We start from the raw sequence: 18,529 nt of genomic DNA on the forward strand, positions 1-18,529 counted from the left end.
GTATCATTAAGGTCAAAATAAAATAAAACATCACGCCCAAAAATGTCCTGTCAATTTGTCACGATGTGTTTGTGTCACAATGCACAATGCGTTGTGAGTTTGTATATCAGTTACTTTCAAGTAGCCAAAATATAAAAAATAGGGCTTAAGAGTTTAAACTGTATATCATCTTGCTATAGGGACCCCCTGGCCTGGACCCCCATGTCAAGGACCCTAGACCCCAACTTGGAGAACCACTGCTTTGTGACATTAACGTGTCATATAAATAAATGGATTGGAGAACAAAGCTATCATTTGGTTCTTTTTATTTGATTTATTTCTCAGATTATGACCTAAAAAAAATGATATCATATCCTATCAAAATGTTTAACCTGAGATTCAGATTTTCCAACAGACAGGGACTAAATCTTCCCAACATTTTAGGGTTGTTTTTTGTTGTTTTTTGTAATAAAAAGCCATTCTTGGTTTGGTACTGACTGTAAGAGTCTGTTTAGAGACTGTTTCTACATGATTCAGGTTCGTTGTTGAACTTGACATTCTGGGGAGGAACAGCTTTAAGCCTGAACCTCACCTTGACGTTTTAATCAGTGGCTCCCTGTTCCATTAACATCTCTGTTCCATTAACATCGCTGTTCCATTAACATCTCTGTTCCATTAACATCTCTGTCCCATTAACATCTCTGTCCCATTAACATCTCTGTTCCATTAACATCTCTGTTCCATTAACATCTCTGTCCTATTAACATCCCTGTTCCATTAACATCTCTGTCCTATTAACATCTCTGTTCCATTAACATCTCATCTGTATTCTTCTGCTTCCTTTCATACGGGCAGAAACCTTTTATTTCACTTTTTGTAAACTTCCTCAAACGAGAGCGTCCAAGGTGGTGAAAACAGCTGATCTGTAAGCTCACAGATCGGCCATGTTTTGGCAATCTATTTTTTCAAAAAGTGGGAAAGTGAAAGTGTTTAAGTGTGTATGTGGGTTTTTATAAATATAATTATTGAACCAACGAAACCAACGAGAGCCTAATAACTCCATTGGATCCACTCGAAACACAGGTTCTCCTTTTTTTCTCCATTTCCTGAAAAGTAACGGGATTGGACGTACAAGCTTCCTGCCAGTCAGACCACAGTGATGATGTCATCAGTGATGTCATTAGTGATGTCATCAGTGATGTCATCAGACCACAGTGCTGATGTCATCAGACCACTGTGCTGATGTCATCAGTGATGTTATCAGACCACTGTGCTGATGTCATCAGTGATGTCATCAGACCACTGTGCTGATGTCATCAGTGATGTCATCAGACCACAGTGCTGATGTCATCAGTGATGCCATCAGACCACAGTGCTGATGTCCCTGATGGCATCGGTGATGCCATCAGACCACAGTGCTGATGTCATCGGTGATGCCATCAGACCACAGTGCTGATGTCATCGGTGATGCCATCAGACCACAGTGCTGATGTCATCGGTGATGCCATCAGACCACTGTGCTGATGTTATCGGTGATGCCATCAGACCACTGTGCTGATGTCATCGGTGATGTCATCAGACCACAGTGCTGATGTCATCGGTGATGTCATCAGACCACTGTGCTGATGTCATCGGTGATGTCATCAGACCACTGTGCTGATGTCATCAGTGATGTCATCAGACCACTGTGCTGATGTCATCAGACCACAGTGCTGATGTCATCAGCCTCGTCAGGTTTCTTGGGCTTGCTGGGGAGTGACTTGAGGTACTCGAGGTGTCGCCGGGCGTCCTCCTGGTTCTGCCGCACGTAGTAGACCACGTAGGAGATGACCATGGCGAACCAGCCAAACATGGTCACCAGCATGGCGTAGTCCGTGGTCCGCTTGGCCAGGTTGCAGAGGTCCGTGTCCACCGCCAGGAACGGCCGGCCCTCCTGGTCCCGGAGCTCCGAGCTGCGGCAGAGGACGCGCGCGGCCGCCTCGTGGTTGTGTGCCATGCCGCCCAGCGCCTGCTGCAGCGCGCAGTCACAGTGCCAGGGGTTGTCGTCCACGATGACGCGCGCCTTGAGCCGCGTGAAGGCGTCCTTGTGCACCGATGTGATGCGGTTGTGCGACAGGTCCAGCACCTGCAGCGTGGCCTCCACGCCGCTGAAGGCGCCCTCGCTCAGCGTCTCCACCGCGTTGTAGGACAGGTTGAGCTCGCGCAGGAGACGCAGGCCGTGGAAGGTGCGGTCCGGCACGGCGCCGATCTGGTTGTGGTCCAGCCGCAGGAGCACCGTGTCCGCGGGGAGGTCCGGGGGAACCTGAAGGATCCGGGTTCGCAGTTTAATATGCTGACATAAAGTAAATGGGGTAATGTGTGTTTAAAAGTTCTGTTCTTATTTTAATGTGTTCATCTAATTAATGCATAGTGTCAGTGGCGTGCACAGACATTTTGAGGGGCAGGTGCTCAAGTAAATTATACTTTTTTTTGTTTACTTGGTCTGCTCTTTTTTCCCTCTACACCTATACCCCTTTGCCAAAAATAGCAGATCTACAAGCTCACAACGCCTCGCGCTGCGAGGCGTTGTGAGCTTGTAGATCTGCTATTTTTGGCTAAAGTTCTCCTCAGAAAAGGAATGCTTTCTGAGGAGGTTTCGAGTGGTTATGGTAAAAAGAAAAATCATATCACGTAAAGATTTGGCGGACCCCCTGTAGTAACTCTGAGGACCCCCTAGGGGTACCTGAAGACCCCTGCTGTAAACTGAAAAAAAAAAAAAAAACGTTTTTTTTTTCTTTTCAAAAGGGCACTTCTGGTCAAGAGGGCAAAGGGCAGGTGCTCTAGCACCACCTAGAGTCTATCTGTGCACGTCCCTGCATAGTGTGTATACTGTAGGTATGTCCTGGTACAAAATGTGTGCTCAATACTAGAGTGCATAGAAGTGATGTTTATAACTCTGGGCCCCTGCTTTGCATTCCTCTGTTCATCAGTTGCCCAGAGACACTCACACATGAGAATGGAAATTCACTGACTGAAGATACTGCCTATTTCTCTGTCTAGCCCTGCACCAATCAGAGGTGCTTATTCCAGTGTCTTGGTGAAAATACTTTTGTATGGATTACTTTTTTGTACTTATTACTTTAGGTACTTTATAAGTACCTCCCTGCTTCTGTGCTTCAATAAATATGTGTTAAGGCTGTTTTGGACATCAGAATGACTCCGGGAATGCTGGTGTTCATACCTCCTTGCGCAAGTAAAACTAAGTTCTCATGAGTCCGTGTGAAGTTTATTTATGGTGTGATCAAAGCCCTAAGGCGTAGATATTCAACTGGCGGCCCGCGAGGAGCTTCCTTGTGGCCCCTGGCCATATTAAAAAAAAAAAAAAAAAAACTATTTTTTTTTTCATAATTATTATTTATGTAAATATATGTTCGTTTTTATGTTATCAAAGTTAAAACAGTACAAATTATTTATCCTTCATTAGTTCTTGAAAGGCCATCTTTCATTGGAACTTAACTTAGAACCTTAAATAGAACCGAATTAGACCGAATTAGACCCGAAAAAAGTTGATTTATATTGGTCAAATAGAACCGAATTAGACCCGAATTAGACCCGGAATAAATCGCGCGCATGCGCGCGATTTATTCCGGGTCTAATTCGGTCTAATTCGGGTCTAATTCGGTTCTATTTGACCAATATAAATCAACTTTTTCCGGGTCTAATTCGGTCTAATTCGGTCTAATTCGGGTCTAATTAGGTTCTATTTGACCAATATAAATCAACTTTTTCCGGGTCTAATTCGGTCTAATTCGGTCTAATTCGGGTCTAATTAGGTTCTATTTGACCAATATAAATCAACTTTTTTCGGGTCTAATTCACACAGTGCGCGCACAGTGTGGCCCCCAGCCTAATCTAGTTGAATACCCCTGCCCTAAGGTGTATGTAAAATGATAAAGAACCTATCAGAACCTCCTTCAGGCGGGACTGGGTGCAGGTGACGTTCAGGCCGTGCAGGTGAGCGTCGGCCCGCTGGCACAGGCAGCCCTTGGGGCACATGGAGGCGGAGGGGAAGCACAGGGCCATGAGGACCAGGCTCTGCAGGAGCAGCACCATGGGGAGGAGGGGGTCCAGAAGAGTCATACCGCTGCTGCATCCCGCCCGGGGGGGGGGGGCCCCCCGAGACCCCAGAGCCCCCTGGTGGTGGTCACTCCTCACACACACAGCCCATCCTGGAGACAAGAAGTACATCCTTCATTCATTCATTCATTGTATAACTTACTGATGAATTGAGCAATACTTTTACTTTGGTACATTCAATATACAGTATTTTGATGCCAATACTTCTGTACTTTTAATTAACATTTTGAATTCAGGCCTTAACAGAGTATTTCTAACATTATGGTATTGATACTTTTACTTGAGTAAAAAAAAAAGAGGAAAAAAGGGAGTACTTCTTCCACCAGTGCAGACGAGTCCTCAGCACCCGTCCTCTCCTCCCATTGGCCCAACGGGAGCTGCACCTGGAAGCACAGCATCAAACACCAAGGTTTTAAGCCCAGTCCACTCCCACAGCATCAAACACCAATGTTTTAAGCCCAGTCCACTCCCACAGCATCAAACACCAAGGTTTTAAGCCCAGTCCACTCCCACAGCATCAAACACCAAGGTTTTAAGCCCAGTCCACTCCCACAGCATCAAACACCAAGGTTTTAAGCCCAGTCCACTCCTACGCAAGCTGCAACTGCTACCGCTTGTAACCGTTTAATCCCTAATTGGCAGCGGTCTGCAACGGGTCAGTCCACAACGCAATTTCTTGCAACTGGTTGCAAGTTGCGACTAGTTGCATTGGTGTGGAACTGGGCTTTACATTTGGTGGCCTTGCTAAACTAATGGCCTATGTCATTTTTTTTAGGTTTATCAGGAAAAATAAAAAAAACTGATCCAAAACAAAACTGTATGATATTTCTTAATCATTTCACCCAAAATGTTTATAACAAATTATGACTATTTAAATAGAAATAACACTGTCAGTTATGTAACATAAGAGATTTAAATAGGTTTAAATAGGATGAAATCTGACTTAGGCCAAAAACATTTTTAAACTAGAAAAAGCGTTCCTCGGAGCACAGGTCTCCGCCAGGTCAGGTAGGTTATTGTGGCCTCCTGGTGGCGCTATAATAGGCCAATGTGAAAAGGGTGCCATTTCTTCCTAGGCCGTGCATGGCAATCGGACAATGCATTCATGATTTGAGGCATTTTGTTCTAAAAATGTGTTTTGCTAAATTTGACCTGCTGGTGGCGCTATAACAGGCCAATGTTAAAAGGGTGGCATTTCTTCCTCAACATAGTGTGACTGTGCGTGGAAAGTTTCACCGCAATCAGACGCTGCGTTCATGATTTGCAGCATTTTGTTCAAAACAAGGCACGACTGCAAACTTTAGTTGTTAATCTTAGCCAATCAGGATGGAATATGAAAGATCAAACAGATCTGTCTTGATCACATGACTATAGAGATCATGTGTACCGATTTGCGTTTTTTTTTGATAAAATGTGAATGAGTAATATAAAAAAATGTTTTACATAAGTCGGCCTCTTGGTGGCGCTATAAAAGGCAGATGTGAAAAATGCAGGGCAAAGGTTTTTCCTTGGACTCTAGGGAGTGCGCATACAAAGTTTTATACAAATCATTATAGGTTATAGGTAAAAACACGAATCGGCCTGTTATAGCGCCACCATGAGGCTGATTTGAAAAATTTGAAGTGGCATTTCTTTCTGGGCCTAGTGGGAATGTCCGTGCAGAATTTCAGGGGAATTGCATGCTGTGTTCATGATTTGAGGCATTTTGTTCAAAATGGAGTACTCCTGCACACTTTGGAAGTCATTTTTAGCCAATCAGGATGGAATATGAAAAATCTGAAATAGCAGTTTGGTTTAATGACTATAGAGATACTGTGTACCGATTTGAGTGATGTTTGAACAAAATCTGTAGGAGAACTGTCAAAATTTCTTTTTTGGAAAAAGCGGCCTCCTGGTGGCGCTATAACAGGCCCATGTGAAAAACTTGGGGCAGAGGTTCTGAATTGGCATCCAGGGAGTGTGTGTGCACAGTTTCGCTGCGAGCAAGCCAACGGTGTCGGAGATTAGCTGTACACAGACGGACGGACACACACACACACGGACACACACATGGACGGACGGACAGGGTGCAAAACATACTCTCTCGCCATGCCTTTCGGCCTGGCGGAGACAAAAATGGCCTAAATCAGTAAAAGAAATTGGCCTACAGTAAGTCACAAAACCATGTGACTTAGGCCAACAAAAAAAAAGTCACACTAGGGAGATAGGCCATTATACTAAAAGGGGAGGGAACAGCATGATCCTTTTCAATTAGGAGATACATGTAGGCCATTTTACCAGAGGTGGTCAGTGTCATGAGGAGCTGACTTAGGCAAAAATATAATTTTCCTCAAAAAATGACTTAGGCCATTAGTTTAGCAAGGTGACGATTTGTAATATTACTGCTGTTAGCGTTTGCAATGGTAAGAAATCAAATGTGAATAAATAATGAGAGGTCACACATCCATGTTCAGCATTCATCAGACTGTCATGGCTGTCTGTAAATAGCTCTGTTCATGATCGTTCTCATAATTATGCCCTCATTCATATGTTGCGTTTGACTGGTTATTGTGATGAATGTTAATTAACAGTTTGCCTTTGAAACGGTAGAGAAGAGTGTGTGTAATAATGTAAAAGTGCACATTATGTACTGTTAATTGTAGTATTCAGGGAAATGCAGCCGCGTTGAGTTCAATGGAGAAGTGGCGTCCATGTTCGATTCAGTTCCTCAAGCTATTATATAGAGAATATTCAATGTTATCTGGTGTAATGTCATTATGTTTGCTTAGTATTCTTAACCCATTAAGACCTGAAGCCCATTCTACAAATGTCTTCTAAATCCCAACAGTGTTCTGAAAAAAACGTATGTTTCTATATCAGTGGTGCTCAAAATTTTTCATGTCAAGGACCCCCAAAATTATATGTATTTGGCTGGCGAACCCCATCTCAAAATGTTTTGTTCCAGGGACCCCCCAGAAGCAAAGATTGGAATCATTTTTTTTTGCTTTAAAACAATATTTATTAACATTCGGTGCCAGAATTTTATAATAACAGGTAATCTGTTATTATATTATGTTATTTGGTGCCAGAAATCTCACCGTTGAGCTGCGCGGCGCTGTTTAAGCTGTAGACTCCACGACGTGCATTCCATGTGAAACAAAGCATGCGTGCATTTTGCACGATGGTCCTGGCTAACGCCTGGAACGATAACATCGTTCACGCGGGTCACAATGGCGCAGCGATCGTGCATACAAAATGAGTCGCTTTCCCCAACGTAAAAGAGTTATAGGGGTTTTAGAGAAGGAGATAGAACGGAAGCGGATGGGAGCCATGTTTTTGGCATGGTGATCTATAAGGCCCTTCCTTCTCAGAATCACCATGGGTGATTCCAGAGCTGCTCCAGCCCCTCCCGTGTGGAAAAAAAATAATCTGTCCGTCCTTCTGTCTGTGGACAGCTAATCTGTCCGTCCTTCTGTCTGTGAACAGCTAATCTCCGGCACCGTTGGCCTGATCGCAGCCAAACTTTGCACACACACACCCTGGATTCCAATTCCAAACCCCTGACCCAAATTTTTCACATGGGCCTGATATAGTGGCCACCAGGAGGCCGATTCTACCTGACCTGGCGGAGACCTGTGCTCTTTTTCTAGTTGAGGAGCACTTTTTCTAGTTGTATATGATCTTAAAATGTATGAGCAGTGATCTGATGAACAGTAGCTAGTGTTGGACAGTAACTATTAGTACATTTATTTATTATTGTCTCCGCCAGGCCGAAGCTACGGCGAGAGAGTATGTTTTACCCCCTGTCCGTCCGCGTGTCCGTGTGTGTGTGTCCGTCCGTCTGTTCAGAACCTCTGCCCCAAATTTTCACATGGGCCTGTTATAGCGCCACCAGGAGACCGATTTGTGCAAAACATATTTTTTTACAGTTTTCCACAGATTTTATCCAAACATCACGCAAATCGGTGCACAGTATCTCTATAGTCATGTGATCAACACAGATCTGCCTGATTTCCCATATTCCATCCTGATTGGCTAAGGTTAGCTTCCAAAGTTTGCAGGATTGGTCCGTTTTGAACTAAATGCCTCAAATTATGAACGCAGCTTGCGATTTATGTGACATTTAACACGCACGTTCCCACTAGGCCGAGGAAGAAATGCCACTTGAAATTTTTCAAATCAGCCTCATGGTGGCGCTATAAAAGGCGGATTTGTGTTTTTAACTATAACTGCACCGATCTGCGTGAAATTTTGCACACATACTCCCTAGAGGCCAAGGGAAAACATCTACCCATTAGCCTTTTATAGCGCCACCAGGAGGCCGACTGATGTAAAAAAAAATGTTTAGATTAAGCCTTCACATTTTATCCAAATTTCACGCAAATCGGTACACATGATCTCTATAGTCATGTGATCAAGATGCATCTGTTTGATTGTTCATATTCCATCCTGATTGGCTAACAATGACATTAAAGTTTGCAGGAGTTGCCCGTTTTGAACAAAATGCCGCAAAATCATGAACACAGTGTCCAATTGTGGTGGAACTTTGCACGTACATTCGCACTACGTTGAAGAACAAACGCCACCCTTTTAACATTGCCCTATTATAGCGCCACCAGGAGGCCGATGTTTATTTTTTATATTACTCCTAGACATTTTGTCCAAACATCACGCAAATCAGTACACATTATCTCTATAGTCAAGTGATCAAGATGAATCTGTCCAATTTTTTATATTCCATCCTGATTGGCGAATGTATTTAGTGTAATTAAGTAGGCCTACATTTCTGGAGTATCTGTACTTCACTTGCGTACTTGTATTTTTTGACGACTTTCACTCCACTACATTTCAAAGACAAATATTGTACTCCACTACATTTCTAGTAAGGCAAAACATACATAGGCTACATATACACGTACGCCCTAGTTCAAATAGTGAAAATAGCAGATGTATAATCTCACAACACGTTGCATGCATGGAGACACAGTGTCAGATTGTAGCTCACATCGCGTCTCATCTGCATTTCTCACTGTTACTGACATTTGTGTAACATTTGACGGAGCATCTTTCACTAGTGGTTGAATAATATGTCAGCAGCATCTACTGTCTGTGTGCTTTATAATAATATATATATATCATATTAGTAATAGGTGAGCATCAGTACATGTGTGGTTTGACTCATCACAGTGTTTACAGAAATAGAAATCTGTGTTTCATGATCGGTGAGAAACACAGGCTGACGAATTCCACACCTCCTGCTGATCACACTCTTCTCTCACACTTTCCTTTGTCACAGAATAGTGTGTCACAGACTAGTGTGTCACAGACCAGTTTGTCACAGACCAGCGTGTCACAGACCAGTGTGTCACAGACTAGTGTGTCACAGACCAGTGTGTCACAGACTAGTGTGTCACAGACTAGTGTGTCACAGACCAGTTTGTCACAGACCAGCGTGTCACAGACCAGTGTGTCACAGACTAGTGTGTCACAGACCAGTGTGTCACAGACTAGTGTGTCACAGACCAGCGTGTCACAGACCAGCGTGTCACAGACTAGCGTGTCACAGACCAGTGTGTCACAGACCAGTGTGTCACAGACCAGTGTGTCACAGACTAGCGTGTCACAGACTAGCGTGTCACAGACCAGTGTGTCACAGACCAGTGTGTCACAGACTAGTGTGTCACAGACTAGTCAATACAACAACAACAAAAATGAAATGGAAAAAAGAGAGAGAACAAAAATACTAGAGATGAGAACAAAGACAACGATGAATCAGTGGTTCTCAACCAGTGGTCCGGGGACCACCAGTGGTCCTTGGGGGGGTACCAGGGGGTCCCCAGCAAAATGAGTTAACATCAGAATCATTTGAACCACTTAGCTTTGGCTATTCAAAAATAGCAGATCTACAAGCTCGGTGCCGCGCTATGAGCTTGCAGATCTGCTATTTTTGAAAAATCGTGAAAATGTGTGCAAGTCTTTGAGTACATATATATTTTTAAAGCACATTTTTAATTCAAATCTTTGCTTCTGGGGGTCCCTGGCACAAAACATTTTCAGATGGGGGTCCGCGGCCAAATGTATATCAATTTAGGGGTCCTTGGCAGGAAAAAGGTTGAAAACCAGTGGATGCCCTCTGTGTCTGTCTCTCTGTTCCCCAAAGCTAAACCTTTATGTTGGACTGGATCGTTGTTGCCTCTTCCATCGGTTCCTTTTCACCGCAGCTCAGAGAAAAGCTTTTCAGAAGAATATAAAACACAACATGAATGTTGTGTTTTATATTCTTGGAAATGGTTTTATATACTGTAGCTTCTGAAGATGTTTGACATTTCATCTCTCCTTCTATCCATGACAACAACGCCTGACTCAGTCTGAACTGATGTCCAGGAGATGGAAGCAAACAGGAGCTTCATATCAGTCTCTTCACAGAGCTCACAGACCTATAGCAGAGCTCACAGACCTCACAGACCTAGCTGCTGTACAGCCTCAACAGACACAAACCTGTTTGTTGTGTTGACAACACAACAACAACAGATGATGGGATGATAATTGTTATGATGGTTTATGGTGGCATAATGGTAAGGTGGAGATTTAAATGTTTGGTGAAATACACTAGGATGAATTAGCTTTAGTTGAGCTGCTAATTCAGCACCCTAATTCAACCCTCTATCGTTGATAAAACCGGACCTTAACCCAAGCCCCCAGAAACCCAGAGGTTTGCATTGAAGCACATTTGGACATGCTGGCCATTCATAGGTACTGCAGCTTAAAACGGCCTGGGGCCACTGTACACGAACGAGCGAAAACGGTTTCGACCAATGGGCTCGACTCACGAGAAAACGTACACAGTATAATTGTCAGTGTAAAAATGGACCGACAGTATAAAGGTCTATTAACAGACAGTATAAAGGTCTATTAACAGACAGTATAAAGGTCTATTAACAGACAGTATAAAGGTCTATTAACAGACAGTATAAAGGTCTATTAACAGACAGTATAAAGGTCTATTAACAGGACTTGGTGCAGTAATCGAGAGAAGAAAAAATCACACCCTGTGTGAAGGTAGCGGCGCCTTTGATACATTTTGTCATCGATATGTGTTTATAATCAGGGGTGCACATAACTGGTGCGCAGGTGCGCATGCGCACCCAAAATAAAAAATGCGCACCACATCAGGCGACGCGAGGCGCTTTTGCGCACCAACAGCTGGGACAGGAATTTCCAAGCTTTTATTTTTTAGCAAAACTAAAAAATAAAAGCCTGGAGATCGAGGCTAGGAATTTACTTCCTGAAGCCACACTCACACAATCACTCTAAAGCACCCGTCGGCCGCATGTACAGCCATTAGGCACAGGGGTAGAGATATGACTCGCGTCGCCTCGCATCGCCTCGCATTGCCTCGCTCCGTGCAGGCAGCCAGCAGCGGCTGTTAGAGGCACTCGTCACCGATGATGAACGCACCGTAATGGTGCAAAATATGCCGTGAACGTCCCAATCTGGCGGATAAAATCAGCGCAGCAGCACAGGGCACCAACCTTGGGGGCTTTATCTAACAGCGTGAGAAAAAAAAACGGCGAAAATCGGCGGAATTTAGAAGCAGAGCGTCCTTTTTTTTGACGGGTCTGACCAATCAGAACGTTGACGGGTCTGACCAATCAGAGCGTTGACGGTGAACACGGACAAAGTCAGGTATAGAGCAGGATCGCGCCGCTAAAAATAAACAGCAAACCAGAACTGTCAAATGAAGTTGCAAAGCGTTTACTTTGAACCCATCAACTCAAATCATTGCTTGGTTCATTCCAAAATGTACAATTTGTAATGAACTATTTAGGCATTTATCAGACACTCTTTATCCAGAGATACTTAGAGTAAACAAGGTAAACACATGCAGAGAGACAGTGAGACACTAAAATAATAAGCAACATCTATAAATGTGAAATATGCCGCTGGCAGTATGAACTCTCAGGTCTTTGATTTTTCTACCAACAGATTTTAGAATAATTGTCACATTTCAGTGACTGTGTATTTGTAATGGTTATGAATATTTTTGTCTGAGTTTAAAGGGTATGACAGAATTAATTATCCATTAAATGTACCATCAGTCTGTTTTCTCTGGCATCAACACAAAATATTGTGCAAATCAAATTAATTATCACAGCCCCCGAAATCTTATGACGGTATATAATATGCAGGCTGGTTGCAGCCATAACCATCCCAATCACACAGCGTTATGGTGGAGCGATTTTATTTCATTTATTTTTAGCTAAAATGTGTGAAAATAGGCCTGTAAGAAATGAAAAAGAATGCTGATTTATAAAATGTCCTGCCGAGCCTTCTTGGTCTTTGTTAAAAGCACATCGACTGGAATACATTAGGAGACGATGGGTCACTACTCACTATACAGTCAAATCCTCAGTGTTCATTTAACCATTTGTGACTCTGAGGGTGTACAAACGTAACCATGTGCTCCATGTGTGAACACTCTCCAGAGTTAAATGAACACTGAGGATTTGACTGTGTACCATTACCAACACCTCAGTGGTCAAAAAGAAACTCTGCATTCTTCCCTTCCATTGCATGTGCCGTACCCTGCTAAATCCTATAAGTGATAGCTTAATCCTTTAATGTGTGTACTACAACCAATGAAATGTCCTTGTTAATGTGTGTACTACAACCAATGAAATGTCCTTGTTAATGTGTGTACTACAACCAATGAAATGTCCTCGTTAATGTGTGTACTACAACCAATGAGATGTCCTCGTTAATGTGTGTACTACAATCAATGAAATGTCCTCGTTAATGTGTGTACTACAACCAATGAAATGTCCTCGTTAATGTGTGTACTACAATCAATGAAATTATGAATCATCACGTCACAAAAGAAATGATGAATCATCATGTATGATGTCCCAAACCCACTTATAGGAGTGGCTACACCGCTCAAAAAAGATAAGCATAAATAAAATACAATAAAATAAATAGTCTTAGAGGCTGACACTAGAGCACATGGTCAACATGATGGACAGTATATTCTATCAATAAATATAGATATAACGTGTATCTATCAACAGTGCATGAATATACATCTATTGCCTAAGAATGGCTATAATAGAGACACAGTGATATAATATGTACAGTGTCAGTTGGCCTTCAACAGTGGGTAATACACATATGATTTGAGTTGATTCATTCATAGACGTCATCAAAGAAAAACACACGCTACATATTTATCAGAGAAACGTCAAAAAGGCCATGCCTGTTGATGACCCCTGCTGTAAACTGAAAAAGGGCACTTCTGGTCAAGAGGGCAAAGGGCAGGTGCTCTAGCACCACCTAGAGTCTATCTGTGCACGTCCCTGGCTCCTCCAAATCTAAATGAGATTTTTACCTATGCAGTGATGAACATTATGAACATGGACAGGTCTGCTATTCTGACTCTGGCTCGGTGGGAATGAACCTCACTACACTTCCACCGGGAACACATCTGTGTCATTTTAAGATTTCTTTGGCTATTCAAAAATAGCAGATATACAAGCTCATAGTGCGCGCGGCTATGAGCTTGAAGATCTGCTATTTTATATATATATATATATATATATATATATATATATATATATATATATATATGTTTTAAAAACTCTGATCTGTGCTTCTGGGGGGTGCCTGGAACAACATATTTTTAGATGGGGGTCCGCGGCTAAAAACTATTTTATACTTTGCCTATTCAAAAATAGCAGATCTACAAGCTCATAGCATGAGATTGTAGACCTGCTATTTTTGAAAAATCTCGAAAATGTGTGCAAATATTTGAACAAATATATTTTTAATGCGAATATTTGTACCTCAAATCTGTGCTTCTGGGGGTCGCTGGAACAACATATTTTGAGATGGGGGTCCACGGGGTCCTTGACATGAATAGGTTTGAGAACCACTGATATAGTGACATACGTTTTTCAGAAAAAAACAAACAAAATTGTAGAATCGGCCTCAGGTCTTAATGGGTTAAAGGACCACTTCACCCATTTGCTCATTATGATATGGCACCATGTCTGTTCTACTCACTCTGTGTGTCAGAGGAGGGCTGTGGACAGTTCAGAAAACCCGCCTACCAGTGACATCATCGATGGGGATTCCAAACAACTGCAGCCTTTCTATTCCTGGAAAGTTAGCATGCTGAAATAGAAGCCATTGTTCTTGTTGGGGTGAAGCTGGACAGAACACTGTCATTCAAACAACACCTGGACAGTGTCAAGGGAAAGACCACCGCCCGTGCCGCATTGATACGCCGTCTAGCCGGTACTACGTGGGGAGCCACCACAAAAACACTGCGCATCTCCACCGAGGCTCTGGTGTTCCCCGCCGCTGAGTACTGTGCCCCAGTCTGGAGCCGTAGTCCTCATGTGAAAAAGCTGGATGCTGCCCTCAACACCGCCCTACGGACCGTCTCCGGATGTCTACGAGCCACCCCATCATACCAACTACCTGTCCTCGCTGGAATCGCTCCAGCAGAGGTCAGACGAGAAGCCGCCACGCTGGCCCTCGCTCGGAAGGCACAGATGAGTGAATCCCACCTCCTCCACAAGGTCGTCACGGAGACACCACATCGCGTGCGCCTCAAGTCCCGGCGCCCATTTGCCACACAGGCCCAGGAACTGCTCCGCACAACACCAGCGGACACCTCCAAGGCTTCCTGTGTGAAGGCAAGATGGAGGGACCAGTGGAAGGCAGCAGAACCATCCAGGCTCCACAAATACATCGAGGACCCAGCAGATGTTCCTGGCCAGCACCTCCCACGCAAGGAGTGGACAACCCTCAATCGCCTGAGGACAGGTGTTGGACGTTTCAATGCATCAATGCACAAGTGGGGTCTTACAGACAATGCCCATTGCGAATGTGGGGATCCAGAACAGACTGTGGAACACGTTATGACCAGCTGCCCCAAATTCCGGCCACCTAATGGTGATCGTGGTTTAATTGACCTAGACAATGACACACTGGACTGGCTTGCTGCAACGGAGCTGAAGGTCTAAGGACATACGACAGAAGAAGAAGAAGCCATTGTTCTCACATTAATGCAAATAAAACATTTGAAATATTATTTTGGGGGTGGGGGGGTTGGCAGGTTTCTGAACTGTCCACAGCCCTCCTCTGAGAGACAGAGTGAGACAGACATGATACCATATTATCATCAGCATTAGTGAGGACCAATTAGGGTATGTGAAAATAGTTTGAAAATGGGTGAAGTCGTCCTTTAAGCCCTAGACAACGAATAGTGACAACAGTCGATCTGCAAGCTCACACCGCTGGAACGCATCACTGTGCGACGGGTTGTGAGCTTTTTTTGTGTGCTATTTTTGATACTTTTTGAAAAGTCTTCAAAAAGACTATTTCTGACAATTTCATTTATTTTATATAAAGACCAAAAAAAAGACAACGTCATGATTTTGTTAGTTAGACGATCTCCAAAGAATACCAAAACGCTCGCCCCAAAACACAGTCGCCCCGGGGCAAATCCGGCGCCGCCTGGTATTCCTACACGTAACCTCAGTAAACCATGCCAAAACCTAACCTTATTCCTAAACTTAATCTAGCCTCATTAAAACTATGCCAAACCCTAAACGTATTTCTAACCTTATCCTCAGTCCCTCCAAACAGTCCCTTCTAACCTTATCCTCAGTCCCTCCAAATGGACCCTAACGGGTCCATTTGGTTCCATTTGTACACTCTCAGAGTTACATTAACATTGATTTTACAACATGAATTGGGGTCCCAGAGATAGAAATGCCATTAAATGGGGGTCCGTAGCCCTAATGCATGTCAAACTGGGGGTCCTTGTGGTTGAAAAGTGGTTGAGAATCACTGCTATAGAGCCGTAAAAATCTACTCTTATGGGGGTCCCTGGCTTATCTTTTCAAATGGGGGTCCGCGGGCTAATAAGTGTCAATTTGGGGGTCCTTGACATGAAAAAGTTTGAGAACCACTGCCCTAAAGGGTAGGGAGTAGCCTAAACATTATTCCAGTGAGTTTTCTGTCAAAGTGGATCTATTGAATCACTGCAATGCAAGACAAAACATCACAACAAACAAACAAACATTAAGACTAACATGGGCAGAAGGCCAAGGCTGAACACATACAGATAAAGAAAAACATCACATGGATGCAACTGGGACGTATCATCAGTGTTGTAGCCTGGGGTCATAGGGTGTTTCGGGTCTCGCAACATACAACATACACCCTCGCCCAGGTGACCCAGCCAGGGTTGATCAAGCCCCGACTTACGTCCCAGTAGCACCCACGGTCAGTCCTATAGGGAAAGACAGGGCAGTCCGCTTCTCTGGAAGTACTCTGCCGGGACTCGGGGAGGCTCTGGCACGTGGAGGGACTAGGCTCTGTGGGTTGTCTCCTGGCCGGGCTCCTCCTTCGTCTCACCAGGTCCAGGACCTGAGCGCTGTACCAGATCAGGTGCACCGCCCCGATCCAAACATTTCCTTCTGGCGTGATGGTTCCTTGGGCCGATACCACTAGATTGGGCTGTCTAATGGTATTAGCTCTGCTTGCGGTACGCTGGAATGGCCCTCCTAAAGGCCTAACCGCGGGTTTGTTGGGCTTCTTCCTCACGGAAGACACAGCATGGGGCGCTAACCCATACTGCTCCCGGGGTGCCGTCTACATTCCGGCTGTCAACAGTCTCTCCTGTGGTCACCAAACTATTCCTGGTTGTCACGTAGTCTATAAATTCCTATGAGCCACTATAAATAGAATAACTGATAAAGAAAAACATCACATGGATGCAACTGGGACGTATCATCAGTGTTGTAGCCTGGGGTCATAGGGTGTTTCGGGTCTCGCAACATACAACATACACCCTCGCCCAGGTGACCCAGCCAGGGTTGATCAAGCCCCGACTTACGTCCCAGTAGCACCCACGGTCAGTCCTATAGGGAAAGACAGGGCAGTCCGCTTCTCTGGAAGTACTCTGCCGGGACTCGGGGAGGCTCTGGCACGTGGAGGGACTAGGCTCTGTGGGTTGTCTCCTGGCCGGGCTCCTCCTTCGTCTCACCAGGTCCAGGACCTGAGCGCTGTACCAGATCAGGTGCACCGCCCCGATCCAAACATTTCCTTCTGGCGTGATGGTTCCTTGGGCCGATACCACTAGATTGGGCTGTCTAATGGTATTAGCATATACATACAATATATATATATATATAACATAACAATGTTGGAGACATGTTTATAATCATTAGGCTATTATATTATCCTATTATATGAACATGTGTAGTAGCATACAGCACTCTACAGGCAGGGCCAGTGGTGCAAAGTAACTAAGTACATTTACTTAAGTACTGTACTTAAGTACAATTTTGAGGTATTTGTACTTTACTTGAGCATTTCCAATTTTCAGTACTTTTACTTCTACTCCACTACATCTCAGAGGCAAGTATTGTACTTTTACTCCACTACAATTATTTGAAAACTTTAGTTACTAGTTACTTTTCAGATACAAATTATGATATTATGAAATATACATTAACCACTTTAGCCCTATTTTAAACCTAGGCTATTTACTAACATTTTAGTACTTTTACTTTTGGTACTTTAAGTACATTTTGATGCCAATACTTACTTACGTACTTTTACTCAAGTACATTTTTAATTCCGGACTTTTACTTGTAACAGAGTACTTCTACATTGCAGTATTGATACTTTTACTTAAGTAAAACATTTGAGTACCTTTTCCACCACTGGGCAGGACTGGAGCCTTTTTGTGTGATTGGGATAAATAAATGGATCCAAAAAGAGAAAACTAATGCGTAGCTCATAGCTCTGTGAGTTCTGTCTAACGCTCTGCTCATAGACACAACATTGCATTACCGTGCCAGGTCTCCGTCTTTAGTCAAAATAAACAAAACGACTTCGTTACTCACCGAAATAAAGGCTGTTTTGTGTTGTTGAAAGCCTATTCTCCAGGCTGGGGGCCTCTCAGGACCCCACCTTCTCTGTTTAATACACTTTATGGGGCAGAAAATAGAAATAATGTTCACCAGACGGCTATTATTCTATTTACTCCACTGCGCCCTCTACAGACCTGGTCAATATGAATTACCGGTCTGTTTTCTGCCCAAAAAGTGTATTATTCAGAGAAGGTGAATATAAAGTGTATTAAACAAAGAAGGTGGGGTCCTGAGAGGCCTCCCATCCTGGAGAATAGACTTTCAACAACACAAAACAGCCTTTGTTTTGGTGAATAGCGAAATATTTTAGTTTATTTTGACTAAAGACGGAGACCTCACACGGCTGTGTTAGCCCTGAAACATGGCTGTCATACCATGACAGTCATGGTGCCGAGTCCCCCCGCTTTATAGCGGTGTTACATTGCCAACTCTCACATGTACATAAACGTTCAGATTTCAAATATAAAGTGCTTACCCCCGAGCCACGGATGTTACAAGGCGATCTG

At 43.7% G+C, this 18,529-nt stretch overlaps 1 protein-coding gene across 1 annotated transcript in view; it reads right to left on the reverse strand.

Annotated features, from left to right (window-relative positions):
• Positions 1–1,541: 1,541 nt before the first annotated feature.
• lrrc3b (leucine rich repeat containing 3B) overlaps positions 1,542–18,529 on the reverse strand; it is an 18,996-nt gene continuing 2,008 nt past the window's right edge. Inside the window, exons 2-4 of the mRNA XM_084081445.1 lie at positions 4,410–4,478; positions 3,928–4,187; positions 1,542–2,281 (exon numbers count right to left, since the gene is read on the reverse strand). Coding sequence (XP_083937571.1) covers positions 1,679–2,281; positions 3,928–4,098 — 774 coding nt within the window. The 5' untranslated portion in view covers positions 4,099–4,187; positions 4,410–4,478 and the 3' untranslated portion in view covers positions 1,542–1,678. The remainder of the gene's footprint in view (positions 2,282–3,927; positions 4,188–4,409; positions 4,479–18,529) is intronic.

The sequence above is a fragment of the Gymnoscopelus microlampas genome, assembly GCF_963454915.1.
Source record: "Gymnoscopelus microlampas genome assembly, chromosome: 15".
Lineage (NCBI taxonomy): Eukaryota > Metazoa > Chordata > Actinopteri > Myctophiformes > Myctophidae > Gymnoscopelus > Gymnoscopelus microlampas.